Source organism: Sciurus carolinensis, chromosome 8, assembly GCF_902686445.1.
Source record: "Sciurus carolinensis chromosome 8, mSciCar1.2, whole genome shotgun sequence".
Lineage (NCBI taxonomy): Eukaryota > Metazoa > Chordata > Mammalia > Rodentia > Sciuridae > Sciurus > Sciurus carolinensis.
The window spans coordinates 46,508,412-46,525,163 of NC_062220.1; the positions used below are offsets into that span (position 1 = coordinate 46,508,412).

General features: G+C 39.8%; 1 protein-coding gene across 1 annotated transcript in view; it reads left to right on the forward strand.

The window, feature by feature from the left end:
* The window catches only part of Slc25a13 (solute carrier family 25 member 13), a 179,503-nt gene that overhangs the window by 118,337 nt on the left and 44,414 nt on the right, over positions 1–16,752 (forward strand). The window contains exons 12-13 of the mRNA XM_047560964.1: positions 7,051–7,103; positions 8,665–8,745. Coding sequence (XP_047416920.1) covers positions 7,051–7,103; positions 8,665–8,745 — 134 coding nt within the window. The remainder of the gene's footprint in view (positions 1–7,050; positions 7,104–8,664; positions 8,746–16,752) is intronic.

Genomic DNA, 16,752 nt, shown 5'->3' on the forward strand with positions numbered 1-16,752 from the left:
GATGTTGATGCCCATCCTGTGGCCAACCTCCGGTAGTTTTATGAAAGGCCCAGTCAGTGCAGGGAGCTGGCAGCATGAGCTGGGAACCCAGAGAAACATTTCAGAACTGTCTGTGCTGGAAGAAATGTCTTTTTGGGACAGAGAAGGAAGTTGAAGCAATAAGTTCACTAGAGCAACAAAAATGTAAGTGTTAGGGGGTTTAGAGCCCACTGTGGGATTGGTGGTGGATCTGACCTTGATTCTGAGTGCTACTGTAGATAATAAATAGACATGGAACAAGCTGCTTATCCTTCCTGGATTCTTGATAAAAGTAAGCAACAACAGAATCCATTTCTGTAGAACTTTCTGTGTGTTTGACTCTGTTCTGAGGGATTTGTCTATATTAACTCATTTCATTTTCACAAGTACACCATGAAGATGATGTGATACCGTAATTATTCCCATTCCACAGGTATGGAAGTAAAGGTACAAAGAGATGAGGTGTCTCAACAACACTTTCACAGCTAAAAAATAGCAGAGTCAGAATTCAGACCCAGTGGCTGGGCTCCATACCCATGCACTTAACCACTTGGCTCCCCTGTCACCAAGTAGAAATTATATTTCAAAAAGTTACATGTTGGCAAAGGTTGAAAAATTTTTAAGTTCTTAGTAAGATTGTATTTTAACTTCAAAGCAGTTGAAGATGTATTGTTACATCTGTGTTACTTCATCATCTTTCTTTCCCTACAGAAAGGAGGGCCCTGCACTCTCTGACCAGATATGCCCTTGTTGCTTAGGGATAGCTCTTCTAAGGGTAGGCATAATGTCATGGGAACAGCAATATACTCCTTACCTAATTCTGGATTGTGGACATTATTCAGACTGAATTGCCTCTTGTAAACAAGGAATGAATCAAGGATATGCCTTGAGAAGATACGGAGAAAGAGGCATTACCCAATAGGTGATAAAGAGTATCTGGCTCTTTGTATACATTTATTCATGTAATTATCAAATTAAACCAGTGAATTGTAATTAGCATTGTTTAAACAATGAGGGACCTAGAACTAGTTTGGCCAAGAATAACTTGGCCAAGATCACTCATCAAGAAAGAGGTACAAACCAAGCATTTTAGCCCAGACCCCTAACTGCTGATTTTGTTGCTGGGCCACTGAAAATAAATAACCTTGTTTGGACTAGCATTATTAGTTTCTTTCACAGTTTCTTTCAACTCTGAAATTCTAGAATTTCCAAAAAGTTCTTAGGTAAATAGTATGGTAACTTTCTAACCTAGCACATTGCTTGCAGGATTCTTCTTTTGGGAGGCTAAATGAAGCTTAAGTTGGAGGCTCCTAATGTAGGCTTAGATCCCACACCTCCAGCTCAGTTCTCGTCGGGCTGCTTACGGGACTGGAATTAGGAGGGACAGTGTGATTTATATCTCCAACCCATGAAATTTGAAGACAAAATACCATATTAATACTGTACCCTGTAAATCTTTTCTCGCATTAACAGCCTTCTGGTAGAGTAGAGTTTGCCAAGGAAACATTGCCATATGTGCTGATGGAGCTGAACTAAAAAGAGAAGATTAGAAAACTAACCACACTAATAAATTTCATTTGAGACAGTTGGAAAATGGACTGCCGTTTTGATAGGTTAGAAACAACACACACATCCAAGCTGTGTTTTGAATGGTTAAAATGGATTTCCAGTACCCAACAGAAACATCTTATGTTAAAAACCTGATATTTCTGCTGAGTTACCCAGATGTTCAACATATATGCACTTGCCACTTAAATGCGACTGTGATGAAGCACCTTCACTAGAGCGGTTAAACCTCACTGAGACACATAACCCTCCTTCCTCTGAGGTCAGGGCCTAAGAAGGGTTCCTGGAATTCCCACCTCCCAGACTTTTCAATGTCCCAGCAGATCGTGACGCCTCCTAAAGAGCATTTACCCAAGGTCGGTGGTGTCAAGGCCCACAGCTTCTAGGCCTCAGGTTTTAGCCCACAGCCACCTGTTTTTTCCTGTTTAGCCAGATCTTCACCACAAGAATGGTTCTCACCCACCAGCCTCCTGAGTGTGGGCATCTGGCCCAGCTCTTTCAAGTTGATGTGTACATTGGTTTTATTCTGAGCTGAAATTCTTCATTCATTATAATGAAGCTCTTGACCTCTGATGATATTCCTCTAATCTCCTAACTCTTCTTCCTGTCTGTGGTCTCTGCCCTTGCTTGTTCTTCAACTGCCTCTGTAACGTTTTACTTTTTACTTTAAAAGCCACCCAACGTGTCTAGAGAATTAGGTCAATGCTTTTTAGTGTGACTAAATATGAGATAAGTGGTTCAGTATGCCAGGTGGGAGCCAGACTCCCGCTCTCTAACAACTGAGTAACCTTGGGCAGCGACTTTGAAGTCAGCCTCAGTTTCTTCATTAGTTGATGGAGATAAAAATAGCGTGCACTGAGTAAGATCGTCACGTGGCTTAAATGTGTTAATTCACATAAAACACACAGAAGTAGCACCAAGTGTGTAGTAAGTGCACAGATATCATTATTGTGTGTAAAAAGATCTCCGATCCAACCAGTGATCTTGTCCTGACTGAATGGACCATGATCTTGAGCCTTGGGTGCCTTTGCACACACGAGTCCCTCAGCCCACCTAGGTTGCCCTCCCTTCTACTCACATTTCTTACTACAGGGAACCTCAGTTCCCCCTTAAAGCCCCAGGGCAAATAGCTCCTCTTCTTTGGTGCATCCTTCCTCCTACAGACAGAATAACTGGTTCTCTCTGCCATCTCCTGGCACTTTGGTGCCCCTGGGCTATGGTGCTCATCAAGCTGTTTTCACATGTTTTGTCCCTTGCTGGCACATGGACCCAACTTCCTTTAAAGGAAGAAGTTTTTTGAGGGAAAGACACCAATCTCATCCCAGTTCATTCTAGTATGAGGCACCCAGAGAAGGTAATTAGTTAATGTTCACTCTATGAATAAATATATGTTACTCTCATTTTAATCATAAATAAAGGGTTTTCTGGCTTTGGTTTTTTTTTTTTTTTTTTTGTTCTTGTTGTTTTTTTGTTTTTACTGTTCACAATGCATCACTAAATTTATAGGGAGAAAGACAAATTTCAGTAGTTTACAAGGCTGGCTGAGGTGATTGCATCCAACACTGTGGTCAGTTGGCTCTGTCGGCTTTTTTATTAGTCATTTAAAACGACTGTCATAGAGTAGTTATGGAGACAAGAGATCATCATTTAAATCACAGTGCTTTCAGCCCATCTACAGTTTGGGCCTGCAATTTAATAATGAAGAAAATACATCTAGCAAGTAAATATTTAAACATTTTGGTTTTTACCTGAATACCAAGAGTGAAAATAGAGATTTTACTTTTAAATGTTAACATCTGAAATTTAAACAACTTTTTGCCCATGTTTAACTAGTAGAAATTAATGTATTTTCATTGGTTAGTAGCTAACTTTTCTTCTCACATTATGTATAATTTCTTAAAGGTTGATGAATGAGTGTTTTAGGAGATGAGACTGCTTTCTTTGAAAGAGAGGGCTTTCTTCACCCTGGTGGCTCCCCATTCCCACTTTCTCTCCTGTGCTGCTTTGGCTCATTTAGATTATAAAGAGCATAGCCCCATTCAGGCTAGCAAGTGCATAGGGAGGCTTTTTGTTGAGTTCATGTAAGAAAAAAGGCAGAAATCTCATGGAGTAATGGGAATTATCCTAGAACCTGGTCTCATTGTGACCAGAGGGTGATGGAGACCATTTCTGTGCCTTTGGGCTCTGTTTTCTTTTTGGTGTTCCCTTTGTTTTTGCTCTACATTCTCTTCTTCCTGCCAACCCACTTCCTTTGTTTATTCATGGTTTCTGCTTCCTTGTGACATTAGCACACACACAGCTTCCAGCTGGTCATTTCCTCTGCTCCACCCATGGCATCTTTTCCTTTTCCATTTGGGCCTCTGTGCCAGCTCCATTGCTTCAAAGGACTCTCAAGGAGAGGGATCCTGATTGGCAAGCTTCACTTTGGTTGCCCTAGGTCTCAGGTTGCTGAACTCACTGGTTGCAGATCTTTTAGGTGTCTGCCCATTATCTAATCAGTTGTAGCCTCAGGGAGATGCAGGCTCTGAAAATATAGCTACCTAGAGAAGGAATTGCAAACTCAACTGCTTGTAGGATTCTGGCAGCTTATGTAAATGAGCATTTGAGGCTGAGAAGAAATGCATATTACACATGTGACAGAGTTGAGTGGCATCTAAGGGTGTAAACTCTTGAGTAGAAGGGCTTAGATTTGAAAGCCCCATCTCACCACTTACCACCTGGATAGCTTAGGACAAATTACTTAATCTCTGTATGCCTTAGTTTCCTCTCTGAGGGGTGGTTATGAGGATTAAATGAGTTAATAAAGAGCTTACAGTGGTGCCTGGCACATAACAACCACGATATAACTGTTTTAAAATGTTTCATCAGCTTCTTCATTATTGTCCAATTCCACAATGAAATGAACTTTGACCCATTTTTCCTAAAATGTGAAGCTGTCTTGGTCTATTTAGTTTCACTTTTTGTGTAGCCATGAGCAAAAAGAAACACTTCTCTGATCTCAACAGAGCAATAAAAACAAAAACTGGCACTTGTCCTTATTGAGGTGTCAGCATTCACGCAGAGAGGGACCTTGGCCGATTGCAGATTTGGGTCCTTGTCTAAAGGACAGAGCCTTACTCACCTGGAGCAGATAGCTGTGATATCAGAAGGAGGCCCAGGGCTGTCATGTCTGTCTTTGCAAGGAGCTTAAATTATATTCGAAAACTTTTGTTCCTCAATCACATACAACTACAGGTTGGATATATACAACACACAGGCTAGTGACCTCTAACCTCGAACTGCTCCTTTAAGAAGATGTGTGGGCAGGGCTGGTCCCTCAGGAGAGGCTTTAAGTGGACCTTCTTGCACGGACGAATTAGAAAATTGTACTTCCTGTGTAAGGAGAGAACAGCAAAGCCCCTCTGAAGGACAGCAGTGTGGCACAGGGGATAACTGTTTCTTCCCTCAGTCAGCTCAGTGTTTCCAAGAAAAGGCATTTGTCTTTGATTTTCTTTCATTAGAACAAATGAAAGGTGGACATGGTGGTCCATACCTGTAATCCACGTGGCTCCAGAGGCTGAGGCAGGAGAATTGCAAGTTCAAAGCCAGCCTCCGCAACCTAACGAGGCGCCACGCATTTTAGCGAGACCTTGTCTCTAAATAAAAGACATAGAAAGGACTGGGGATGTGACTCAGTGGTTAAGCGCCCCGGGGTTCAATCTCTGGTACCAAAAAAGGAAAGAACAGATGGAAATGACATTTTTCAGTTTAGATATGTAGATCCACTACTGTGTAACTATCATTCCTGAAAGTGGCTCTTTCCTATTAAAGGCCTCGCCTGCCTGTACTCTCCAAACCTCGTTTTCCTCCTACTTGGCTGAATGTGTCCACTTGTCACGGACTCATCATTCTCCATAGGCTTCCTCATCTCCTCCTAGTTGTTCATGCTGAAAACTAATTTCCTGTTGTACAGATCTACTAGTAATGAACTCCTTTTTTATTTATTTAGATATTGTGGTGCTGGGAATTGAACTCAGGGCCTTGTGCATGCGAGGCAAGCACTTTACCAACTGAGCTATATCCCCAACCCCAGTACTCCTTTTTTTTTCTCTTTCTCTCCCTCCCTCCCCTCCCGCCCCCTCTTTCTCTTTCTTTCTTTTCTTTTCCTTTCTTTCTTTTTATTTCTTTCTTTCTTCCTTTTTCTTCCTTCCTTTCTTTCTTTCTTTCATCTTTTTCTTAATCAAGGAATTTCTTAATATGTCCCTCATGTTTGAGGGATAGTATTAGTGGATATAGAATTCAAGGTTGGGTTGAATTTACTTTTAATATTTCAAATTGATTATCCTACTACTTTCTGGCTTCTGGGGTTCCTAAAGAGAAATTTGCTATTGATCTTAATAAGGATCCCAGTAAATGACAGATTGTTTCTAGCTACTTCCAAGAATGTCTTCTGTCTTCATTTTTGACAATTTCACTGTCTCAGACAAATCTGAGTCTCCCATCCTGAGACACATACACACAGAGTCAGTATGTCCCCTTCTTTTCCTTCCACACAGCAGCCAAAGTGGTCTTTTAAAAATATGAATTAGCACATCACTCTCTTGCTTAAAACTCTACTTACTTCTCATCGGGGAGTAAATTAGGCTCAGAATCCTAGCCTATGGTGTGGCTACAGCATCTGGCACCCACCTGTGCCATTCTCCCTGTGCCTGCTCTCTGTGGGCCCTGCTGATGTTCTCCCTCACTCTCCTCCGCTTTCTTGAACTTTTCTGTTCCCCTTTTGGAATGTATCTTTCTTCAATTGTCACTTCCCCAAAAAGTCTCTCCTTCCATGTGAGTCATGTAAGAACATAATCTTATTTGTCTTGTGCTTTTCACAAGTCACAGTTGTTCAATGAATGAGTAAATGGCTGAACTTGGGGAATTTAGGAGGCTTGAATAAATATAATCGTATCAGTGGACTTTAGTACATATATATATGTATGTGTATATAAATATGTATGCATATATCTTTAGTAAAGAATAGGTAAGTATACATTAGTATATATAAATATATATAAACATCTTCAGGAAAGACTATATATGTATACATATGTATATTCTTTACTAAAAGATATATATGTTTATATACTCTTTACTAAAGAGACATGTATATATACTTTTCTACTGAAGTCTATTGATCCAGGAGGCAGGAGGGAAAGGAGCAGACTTCCCTGGAATAATAAGATTTCCTGTATCACTAATATTGTTGATTTACTCAATGTGCAAACGATCCAGAATGTGGGAGGGAATTTACTTGGGCCTGATGTGGCTGTTAGAAGTTAGTACTTGAACATTCCATTTCAAGTATTCTCATTAAAGGTAATAGCAGAAAATTGCAGCAAAGATTGCCCCAGTTTTTAAGTGGTGATCCCCTCTGCAGAGCTGTTGATTTGTTTAGTTAATGCTAATTTATTTAATATACTTCTTACTTATGTTGATTTTTAGGTCTGTTGCCACAGTTATTGGGAGTCGCCCCAGAGAAGGCCATAAAACTAACAGTAAGTCTTTTGAGTTGGTGCTCTTATTAAGAGAATCTGCACAGACTCCGGGATCTAGCAGGTATTCTTTCGTGAACCAGCAGGCTTGTGGTTCCTCCGAGGTGCTAATTTGCAGATGGGATACTCAGCACACGCAGCTTTTCAGTATAACCCATGTAACTCTAAACATCCAAAAACATGGTAATGAATTTGAAGGTTGTTGGTGATTGCTGCCATCGGTATTCATCATTCCAGCAGCAACAGCAGCAGCATTTCCTTCAGTACTACCACAGTAGGCACTTAGTGTGTGTAACTTCTCATTGTTTTAATTGCAAGCAAAATATGATCCACTGTATACAGGTAAGGAAAGGCCCACAGGTGTAAGTAGCCTACCTGGGTCCACATCACTCAAAACCAGAATTCAAAATCAGATTTTCTGACCTCAACACATGTACTCTTTCAGTTACACCTGCTGATTATAGAATGTGAGTTCAGGGCTTCTTTTGGAAAGCCACATATTGAGGGCTCTGTGTTCTTATTGAAATTGATCCTTCATCACTGTTCGCCCAGTGACTGGCTCATATTGACAGGTGGTTGATATTCATTTTAAACTTGTGGAATAAGTAGATACGGCATGTAAATCATGAAGGTCACAAAACTCCAGGAGGTTAAACTCTTTGAATTGGGCCACACAGCCTTGGTCCTTGAAGTTCTGATGCCATTCCGTGATGTGACCTCGAGATAACTAATCTTCTCTGACCTGTATCTGCCAAAAACACATGATTGTTCCTTCATATTGCTTGTTGTGCATACCATTTTGAGAATATTATACTTAATTAATTAATGCAATTGAAGTTCTTTGAGAATACTTGAGGAATTTTTAGATACTGAATTTCTACTAAGCTAAAAAATCTGCACAACCAAATTGGTCTCAGTGAAGAGTGCTATTTTAGATTAAATCTTGCTAGAAAACTTGAAAGTGATTTTTAATCAAACCTTATAAAACAGTTCTTAAAATTATAAGATATATGTTTGTATTTTGTCTCTACTGTCCATATGTCTTTATTTTCATGCAGTTATAACTGCAGGACATATTTGAATTTGGGGCTTATAAGCCAACATATCTTTAATTCTTCTCCCTGCAAGATCAAGGATGCATATATATTTTTTTAACCTTTTAGGAACTGCATATATGCTGGGTGTGGTAGTTTACACCTGTAATCCCAGCGACTTGGGAAGCAGAGGCAGGAGGATTACTAATTCAAGGCCAGCCTCAAACACTTTGTGAGACCCTAAGCAACTTAGAGAGACCTGTCTCAAAATAAAAAAATAGAAAAGGCTGGGAATGCAACTTAGGTGTAAAGGTCCCTGGGTTCCATTCCCAGTACTAAAAAAAAAAAGGTGGGGGAGTGCGAGGACTGCATGTATGCTATTAAGAGTACCTCTCTCAAATTATTTTAAGGTTGTTAATTTATCCAATGGACTGACAGAAAAAAATAGCATGTTAACAGATGTATATTTATACGTGTTTAATGACTTTCTTTATATTTTTCATCAGCTTCTATAAATATTTTTCTTCAAGGTGAATGATTTTGTGAGGGATAAATTTATGCGCAAAGATGGTTCCGTCCCACTTGCAGCAGAAATTCTTGCAGGAGGCTGTGTAAGTACCTTTGGCTACATTTGAAAGATTTGTTTCTCACACTTATCACTGCCATTGTCAGAGTAGACTAAGGCTTCTGTTTAACCACAGATCCTGTACAAGGGCAGAGTCTCCTAGGGCATCTCTACCTGTCCTACACAGGCAACTGTTCCTGCGGTGCAAGGGTAAATGTTTCTGGTCGTACTGCCTGTTAAGTCATGCCTGTGCAGTGCTTCATTGCTTGCAGTTAGTTCTGCAGTAGAAGTTATTCATGGCAGAAGTGTCTGGCCTCTGAAATATCTTTGCTAACCTTTTCTAAAGTTCATTTGCAGTACATTCCTTCCTCACAACACCCTCCGCTGGGTCAAGCACTATGATTTGTAGCTTGAAGACATCAGCTGTGGCTCTCTGCTTTGCTTTTCCTTGCAAGTGGCAGCAACCCTTCAAACTTCCAGTGCTTCTGGGGGAATGATGCTGGGGAATAACTGGCTGAGGGTGCTTTGCATTGTCAAAACCATGGAATGATTGCTTCTGGATATGGATGAACAACCTGCATCCTGTTCTGAAGTTCCGCAAAACATTGTGTCTCGCTTTATCTCATGTACTGGTTTGTTCATGTGAATATAAATACTTTAAGTAAATTAAACTCTTATACAAAGACTGGTGCTACTTAAAGATAAGGTTGGTTAAATAAATAGGCTTTGATCACTCAAGCAATATGGTAGTGGTGGATTTTCTGCCTAACCCTTGTGTCTTTTAAGAAAGATGAGGTCACATTTTTCTTTCTTTTTTTTTTTTTTAAATTGTTTTTTTCTGAGCTGGAAATTATTTTATGTTATCATAAAATAATCTTGAAAATCATTACATTCAGAAATTGGCCAAACACCTGAGCATATTAACATTTGTGTGGAATGGGCTTTCGTCCTAACATTGAGTAGCCCCTTCAGCATAATACGAAGTCATGGCTCCTGGTGATTCTTAAAGAGATGGGTGGAATTTGGCTTCTGACTGACTCTCTGTTTGATCACTGACCTGTCAGAGATGGTCAGGTAGGATCCCCTTGTTCTGTAACTTTAGTAGCATTCAGGATGGAAAAAAGGGAGCCTTTAATGTGCTCAATAAAAAGAGCATACAATGATAATCACAGAGAATGGCAGTAGTTGCAGAAACTGCTCTTCCCCATAAGTACTCTTCATTTCAAAAAACCTCTATGTCTTTCATTTGAGTAAATGGATTTTCTGATTTCTAAATAGGTGTTTCCATAGGCTGTGTCTAGCCCAGCCCTCAGGCTATTGCAAGGAATTCAAGATAGCAGGGCATTTCAGTAAGTCAGGTCACAGGGTTTGTTTGTTTGCTTTTAAAATTCGATTTTTAAACCTGCTGTAAAGACACAATTACAGATCTCTAAAGAATGCACAATGTAAAATTAATTCTGAGATGCTACTAAAGATTTTGGCAGTCATCATGGTGTGGTGCCTGGAGGTGTATTTTCAATGAAAGCATTTTGCCTACACATGCATCTGGGTGCCAAGGAGATTGGTTGTGGCACGTATTGTCAGGGTGCCATCTGTAGGTGGTCTTGTTTTTGCATGTGGTCACCCATTTCAAATGCAGAGCACAGGCTGGCATCAGATGTGGTGTCTAGTTATTTTAGAGTAGAGAAGTGTAGCCCTTTTTCAAATCTGATCTAAACACAGGCTTAAAACTGGAGCCACTCAGGCTTTACAACTACTTAAAATATCTGTGAAGTTTGCCACCCTGCATCTCAAAGGCAGGTAGACAGTAGCCCTCAATTGTTCATGGCTCTCCCAGCATCCCCATCCAGGAAGGCAGTCCTGTGGGGAACAGACAAATCCAGACATCCTTCCATCTCCAAGGAGCTAAGTTGGGTGATTCCATCTTCCTTCTGTGTGTGTGTGTGTTTTAAGTAGCGGCAGCCACATTTCTCCCCAAAGCCTTTGGCAATGTTTTCCCTTAACTGGAACCAGTGTGTACCTTAGACACTGTGAGTTGCACAACCTGGTCTGTGCAACCGGGGATACAAAAGGTTTAGTGAGGTTGTGTCACATGAGCATGCCCTGCCTTAGTCCAGCCAAGCATTGCTAGGTGTTGACTTGTAAGTCCCTGGGGAACTCACCTTGCTTCATCATTACTAAGAGTCAGTACACATGACTGACTTTTGCACTTGTAACCAAAGCTGTTCATTTCTTTGGACAAGACTTTTTCTGTTTTATAATCTGTTTTATACAAAAACAAGAAATATGCTGGGAGATCTTTGTCTTATAACTCATAACTTCATAGTGCTTAGCCAAACAATCTGTTCCTTTATTTTTTGGAAAAATGAAAGTGATAGTATATTTAGAGGAAACCAATCATTGATATATAAAATGAATAAAATCTATCCCATTCCTTAACTTGATATTTTTGATAATATAGTATCTGTAACCGATGAGATAAAAAATATTTTTTTGTTTCATGGACACATATGAAAAGGTGAATCGGACTTTTTTTTTAAACAGATTTTTCATATTGAGATTAGTTTTAGTTTAGAGCCCTGCCAAAATTTTGACTTGAGTTTTCTGTTTTGTAGATTCACACTTTACAGTAGTGACATATTCAGCACAATTCAAGGCTAAACTAGGTGACTGAGACCAAAGTTTACAAACTCTTTAAGTCTGAAAGAATTCTTTGCGGTTTGCATTTTCTCTGTGAGTTGATTTTATACATTCTAAATTTAGTCAGTAGTTGTGGGAGCTTTGACAGCCCTGGACCCTCTAATACACACACACACACACACACACACCTCTGTTTCTTCCATCCTTTCCCAACTTGGGTTAGAAGCTCAGGGAGCAGGTGTGATGGAGTCTGTTAGTGACAGTGGAGGTTCTCATAAGTGGCAGAGGAGAAGCCTGTGATCACTCCAGATTCCCTGTTAGGTTCCCAATGACTTGGAAAACTGATATTCTATCTCTGATTATGTTGTTATTGCTTCATTACTATCTTAAGAAAAAAACAAAAACAAAAATCTCTGTAATTCCTATGATCTGTAGATTACAGTCCATCATATTCTGTGTATCTAGTGGAATAGAAGGTTCAAATCCTGATGGTTTGGAATCTTTAACTTTTGATCCTTTTATCTTTAAAAGGATCAAGTAAGCAAAAGTGGTACCATGGCTGGTTTTAAGGAAGAAATAGAAATATGATGATTAATTTATCTGTTGTGAAAATAAATGTAATATTCACCAGGAAAAAAAAAGTGTTATCAATATATAAAGTTTTAAAGTTCATTTAGTAAAACTTATTTACATACCAATAGAAAATAGTAATGTTCTATAACAATTTTTGGAAAAACAAGTGAACACACTTTTGAACTATATTCTTTTTTTTTTTTTTTTGCGGTGCTGGGGATTGAACCCAGAGCCTTGTGCTTGCAAAGCAAGCACTCTACCAACTGAGCTATCTCCCCAGCCCCAAACACTTTTGAACTATAATTCTTTAGTAATGGGTCCATGATATTTTCCCATCATGATGTTCATGTGTGTATTCATGTACAAATATACCTGCTATTTATGGAAATTTACGTTTATTTTGAGTGAGAAAAATCACTGATATGCTCATGTCATTGGTTCTGAAAGGGATTGTAAGACTATCACCATTAGAAAAACCTGGAATGAAGAGCAGTCCTTTTTGTTTCCCCCCTTCAGGTAGTAGGGATCAAACCTAGGGCCTAGCACATGCTAGGCAATCACTCAACCACCAGTGCTTTTTCATTTTCTTTTAAATCAGGGTCTTACTAAATTGCCCAGACTGGCCTTTAATGTGCGATCCTCCTGAGTAACTGGGATTACATCTTAAAGAACCATCTTAATCGCTCTCCCTAGCAAGTAGGCAGCACCCTAATGCTGTCCTTGTCGACTTTCTCACTATCATGGGAATTCCCCTGCATATGATATTTTAATACCTGTTGTACAGCCATATATCAGATGTCATTTTCGAGGCAAGTTTTTAATCACTTGCCTCATCTATTTTACATTACATTCAATTGTGGTTGATGTTTATTTTGCAAAATTTTGGAAAACACAAAGATACACGAGTGTGCCTACCACTTAGTTAAAAATGGCAAACTTGTAAGTGCAGCAGGAGGCCCTGGTGTGCATGTCTCAGTTGCTTTTCCTTTCTTCGTCCCCCAAGCAAACCTGTCGTGAAATGGGTGTTTCTCATTGCCATGTGCATCTTCCTGCTCTGCGTTGCAGATAAATGTATCCCTAAGGAATACAAATGTTTGCTTTTGAATGTCTCATTCAAACCTGGTGCTGTGGGAACAACTTATATGATTTCCAGATTGAAGCCCTTGCATTTTCCCATCACTGCCATTCTTGTGCTTTGCTTATCAGAAAAGAAGAGCAAATGGGAGTATCACTTTCAAATGTTGTGATGTGGCATGTGCTATGTGTCTGTTACAGATGCATGGATTTATAGGTGTATATAGATATACTTCTGGTTGGGACAGTGTATTCATTTAACCAAGTTTTGATTTCTTCCCTAGACTTCCATTATTCCTTCAGTCTTGCAGTTTACACTTAAACTCAGTACTAGTAAATTAAAAAATTTTAACCATCTCCACTTCAGATACACACCCTGCCTTTCTGCCTTTTTGTTGGTCCTCCCTCCCTTCCATCTTTCTTTTTCTCTCTCTCCCTCCCTCTTCTTCTGTCATAGCTCTTACTACCTTTAAACATTCTGTATAGTTGTACATATTCACCAAATGACATCTGTTTGTCTTCTGCCTCTCTCATTATAAAGGATAGGCTACACAAGAGCAGGGGTCTTTTTATTCACTGATGTACCCTCAAGGACCTCAGGTGGTAGATGGTAAAGCAGACACTTCGTATATGTTGGTTGAATGGAAGAATTTTAAAACCAAAATGGCTCTTAAAAGTAAACTACTTAAATCTTCAGTTTATCTGTGACAGATCTGGTAATGGGCTCATACATATATATTTTCCTTAAAGTTAGTTATATCTTCCCCATCCTTAATAAAATTTATCACCTTTCTCTCCAAGCCATACTTAATCATGATTCCCAAGCTATAAAAAGTAGAAAGCATATAGATGGACATCATTTCACAAAGTGAAAGTGTTCTTAAAACCTCAAAATTCTAGTGTTTGAGAATTTGCATAATAGGGATGTTTTTATTTATAAAATTAATCCCTTTGAAAATTGTAACTATCTGTATTAAAAGTAATTCCATCTAACAGCAGGATGGTCATTGTCCTTTGAAGAGCCTGGGCTTTCAGTCAGTTTGGGGTCTCAAAGCTTCACCTACCAGATGGGAGTCAAGGAATAGATAGATAGTTTTTTTTTTGCCTTCTCTGGGCCTCTTTTGTCTGTAAAATGGAGATAACAATCGCTTTTCCGTTATCTAATGTGTATAACAAGGCACTCCAACATTTAATGGCTTAAAACAGTAATGATAGGAGAGTTCTGCCTGTTGGCTATGATTTCATCTGGAGTGCTGGGCTGCTAGAAGATCCAGCATGGCCTCATACAAATGGCAGCAAGCTGGGAACTCGGTGCAGTCCTAGGGTTCTGCAGGTGAACTTCCCCAGATGGTGTGGCTGCCTGGGCTTCCTGAGCTTCCTTATACCGTAATGTCTGCTCCTAAGTGGCAGTGTTCTAAGAGCCAAGTGAAGAGCTGGGTTTCTCAGGCCCACCCTCTGTAGGTACATGGCATTGATTTAATCACATTGTGTTAACAAGCCAAATTCAGTGGCAGGGGAAGTCCACTTCCTCAGAGTAGAGGAAGTGCCAGAGGTATTGCAGCCATCTTTAACCCATACTCTCTTACTTGTCATGGTTGTGGTGGAAATTAACAGAGATAATAAATGTGCAGTAATTAAAACATGAGTCCAATGCTAGTCTTGCTCCTCTTCCAATACCTGCTTTTAAATGTCTGATACATATATTTTGGACTCTTTGAAAATAAATGTTTCAGTTAGGCTTCCGAGATGGAAAAGAATAGTCACATTCAGTTACACTGGGGCAAAGGGAAGTTTATTAGAGTTTGGATATGGCTGTGGAAGATCTGAGCTCCTTTGTTGTTGTTTGTTTTTGAGGCACTGGAGATGGAACCCAGGGCTTTACACGTGCTAGGCCAGCGCTGTACCACTGAGCTACAGCCCTGGCCCATGAGTTTGCCCATTTCTCTACAGTTGGTTTCCTCTGCTGGGCAGCTGAGCATCCTTCTTCTAAATATGATTTTTGTTTCATCTTAACTCATACCGCATTCCAGTCTTGACCCCAGGGTTTACTTCCTGATGGGAATGATTTTAGTTTCTGCATCACTGAGGAGGAGCAGAATTCTGATTATCCTTTGCTGCACAACAAGTCATCTTAAAACCTAGTGGCTTCAAACAACAGTTTATTATCTCTTATGGTTCTCTGGGTTGACTAGGCTCAGCTGGGAGGCTCTCGTTTGGGATTTCCACATGGGTACAGGCAGATGCCAGTCAGGGCTGGATTTATCTGAGGGCTCATCTGAGCTGCATATCCAAGGTGGCTTACTCTCATGGCTGGCCAGAACGTGCACTGTCAACTGCTAGCAGTTGGGACTGTTGTCCTGAGCACCTACTATGACTTCTCTGTGTAACTTGCATCTTGCATACCTTGCCAGCTTGATTCTGAAAGGATCCTCCCAAGAGCAGACATCTGAAGAGGTCTGGCAGAAAATGCCAGACTTCTTATGGCCCACACTTCCACTTTGTTCTGTAGGTCAAGCAAGGCAGGGGGCCAGGCCATATTCAAAAGGAGAGAAATTAGACTCTACCTCTGAGTAGGAATAGCAGCATTTGGTGGGTGGCTCAGTAAGCAGTGTTGTGGGGCAGTAGCACCCTTGTGACCCTCCACCTTGAGAAGGCTTCAGAACCAGTCCCATGTCTTCTCACAGGTCTGTTGCTAACTCTGGAACCCATTCATCTGTTACAGAATGCTGCTGGCCACTGGGAGTAGAAGCTCACTAAAGTGGCATTAACAAGGCTTACCTTAAGGGTTTCATGAAATAAAAGTGAAGATTCTTGAGAATTGAAGCAGCTCTGGGAACAGGCTCCTCTCTCTATTTTTCCACTTGGCCTTCTTGGTCTCTCTCACAATGACTTTACATCACTCCACACATCTTTTTACTCTTTTGGTCCATTTCTTCTCTTTGTGGCATTGATTTTCTAGAATTCCCTCCATACTCTTGCCAACTACCTGGCCTCTCTATAATGGTATGACCTTTCAACTTCTCTTCATCCTCCAGCTAATTACGACAAATTGCTCAGTAGTGTTTTATTTTTAATTATTGAGAGGAAATTCGATTGGCAAATCTTATTTTGGGTAGAAGGCCAATGGCAGCCTGGAATCAATCAGATGTGAGTGAGTGTGCTTAACAATTTGTTTTCCACCATTTGTGTGTCTTCAAATCTTTCTTGTACTGTTTTGCTTTTAATTCTGAATTCTGTAAGTATTTCCTGAATAATAGTGTGGGTTCTTCCTTTATAAGATATACCAAAAGTTCCTCGTGATTGAACTTGAAATCCCTTTAGATTTTGGACCCAATCATATTAAACCAGAAAAAAAAAATTCTTTAATGTAATGCAAACTCTGGCAATCAGAGCTGGTCATGCATATTGCCAAAAGTGGATTTAAATCCAACTTTGGTGACTTTTTCTTCCCAGGTCTTCCTGTGAAGACATGGCCTCACAATATAGTTTTCTTAAGGCAGAATTTTTATTTCATTGTTCAAATCTCTGCACATATCCTACTTATAAATAGAAGGTGATGTGAGACTCAGTTATTAAGTTGAATTTCTGTGAAGTCACTCCTGCATGACATGTCAAGTAACCAAGATGATTTTATGGAAATATGTTGATTATGGTTAATGCTTACAACTTTGTGATTCACTTGTAGTTTAATGGAAACCTAATGGCTGTTAACACTATTTTAAAATTTTATTATTTGAAATATTTTCTGTAGTAATTTTTGTATATC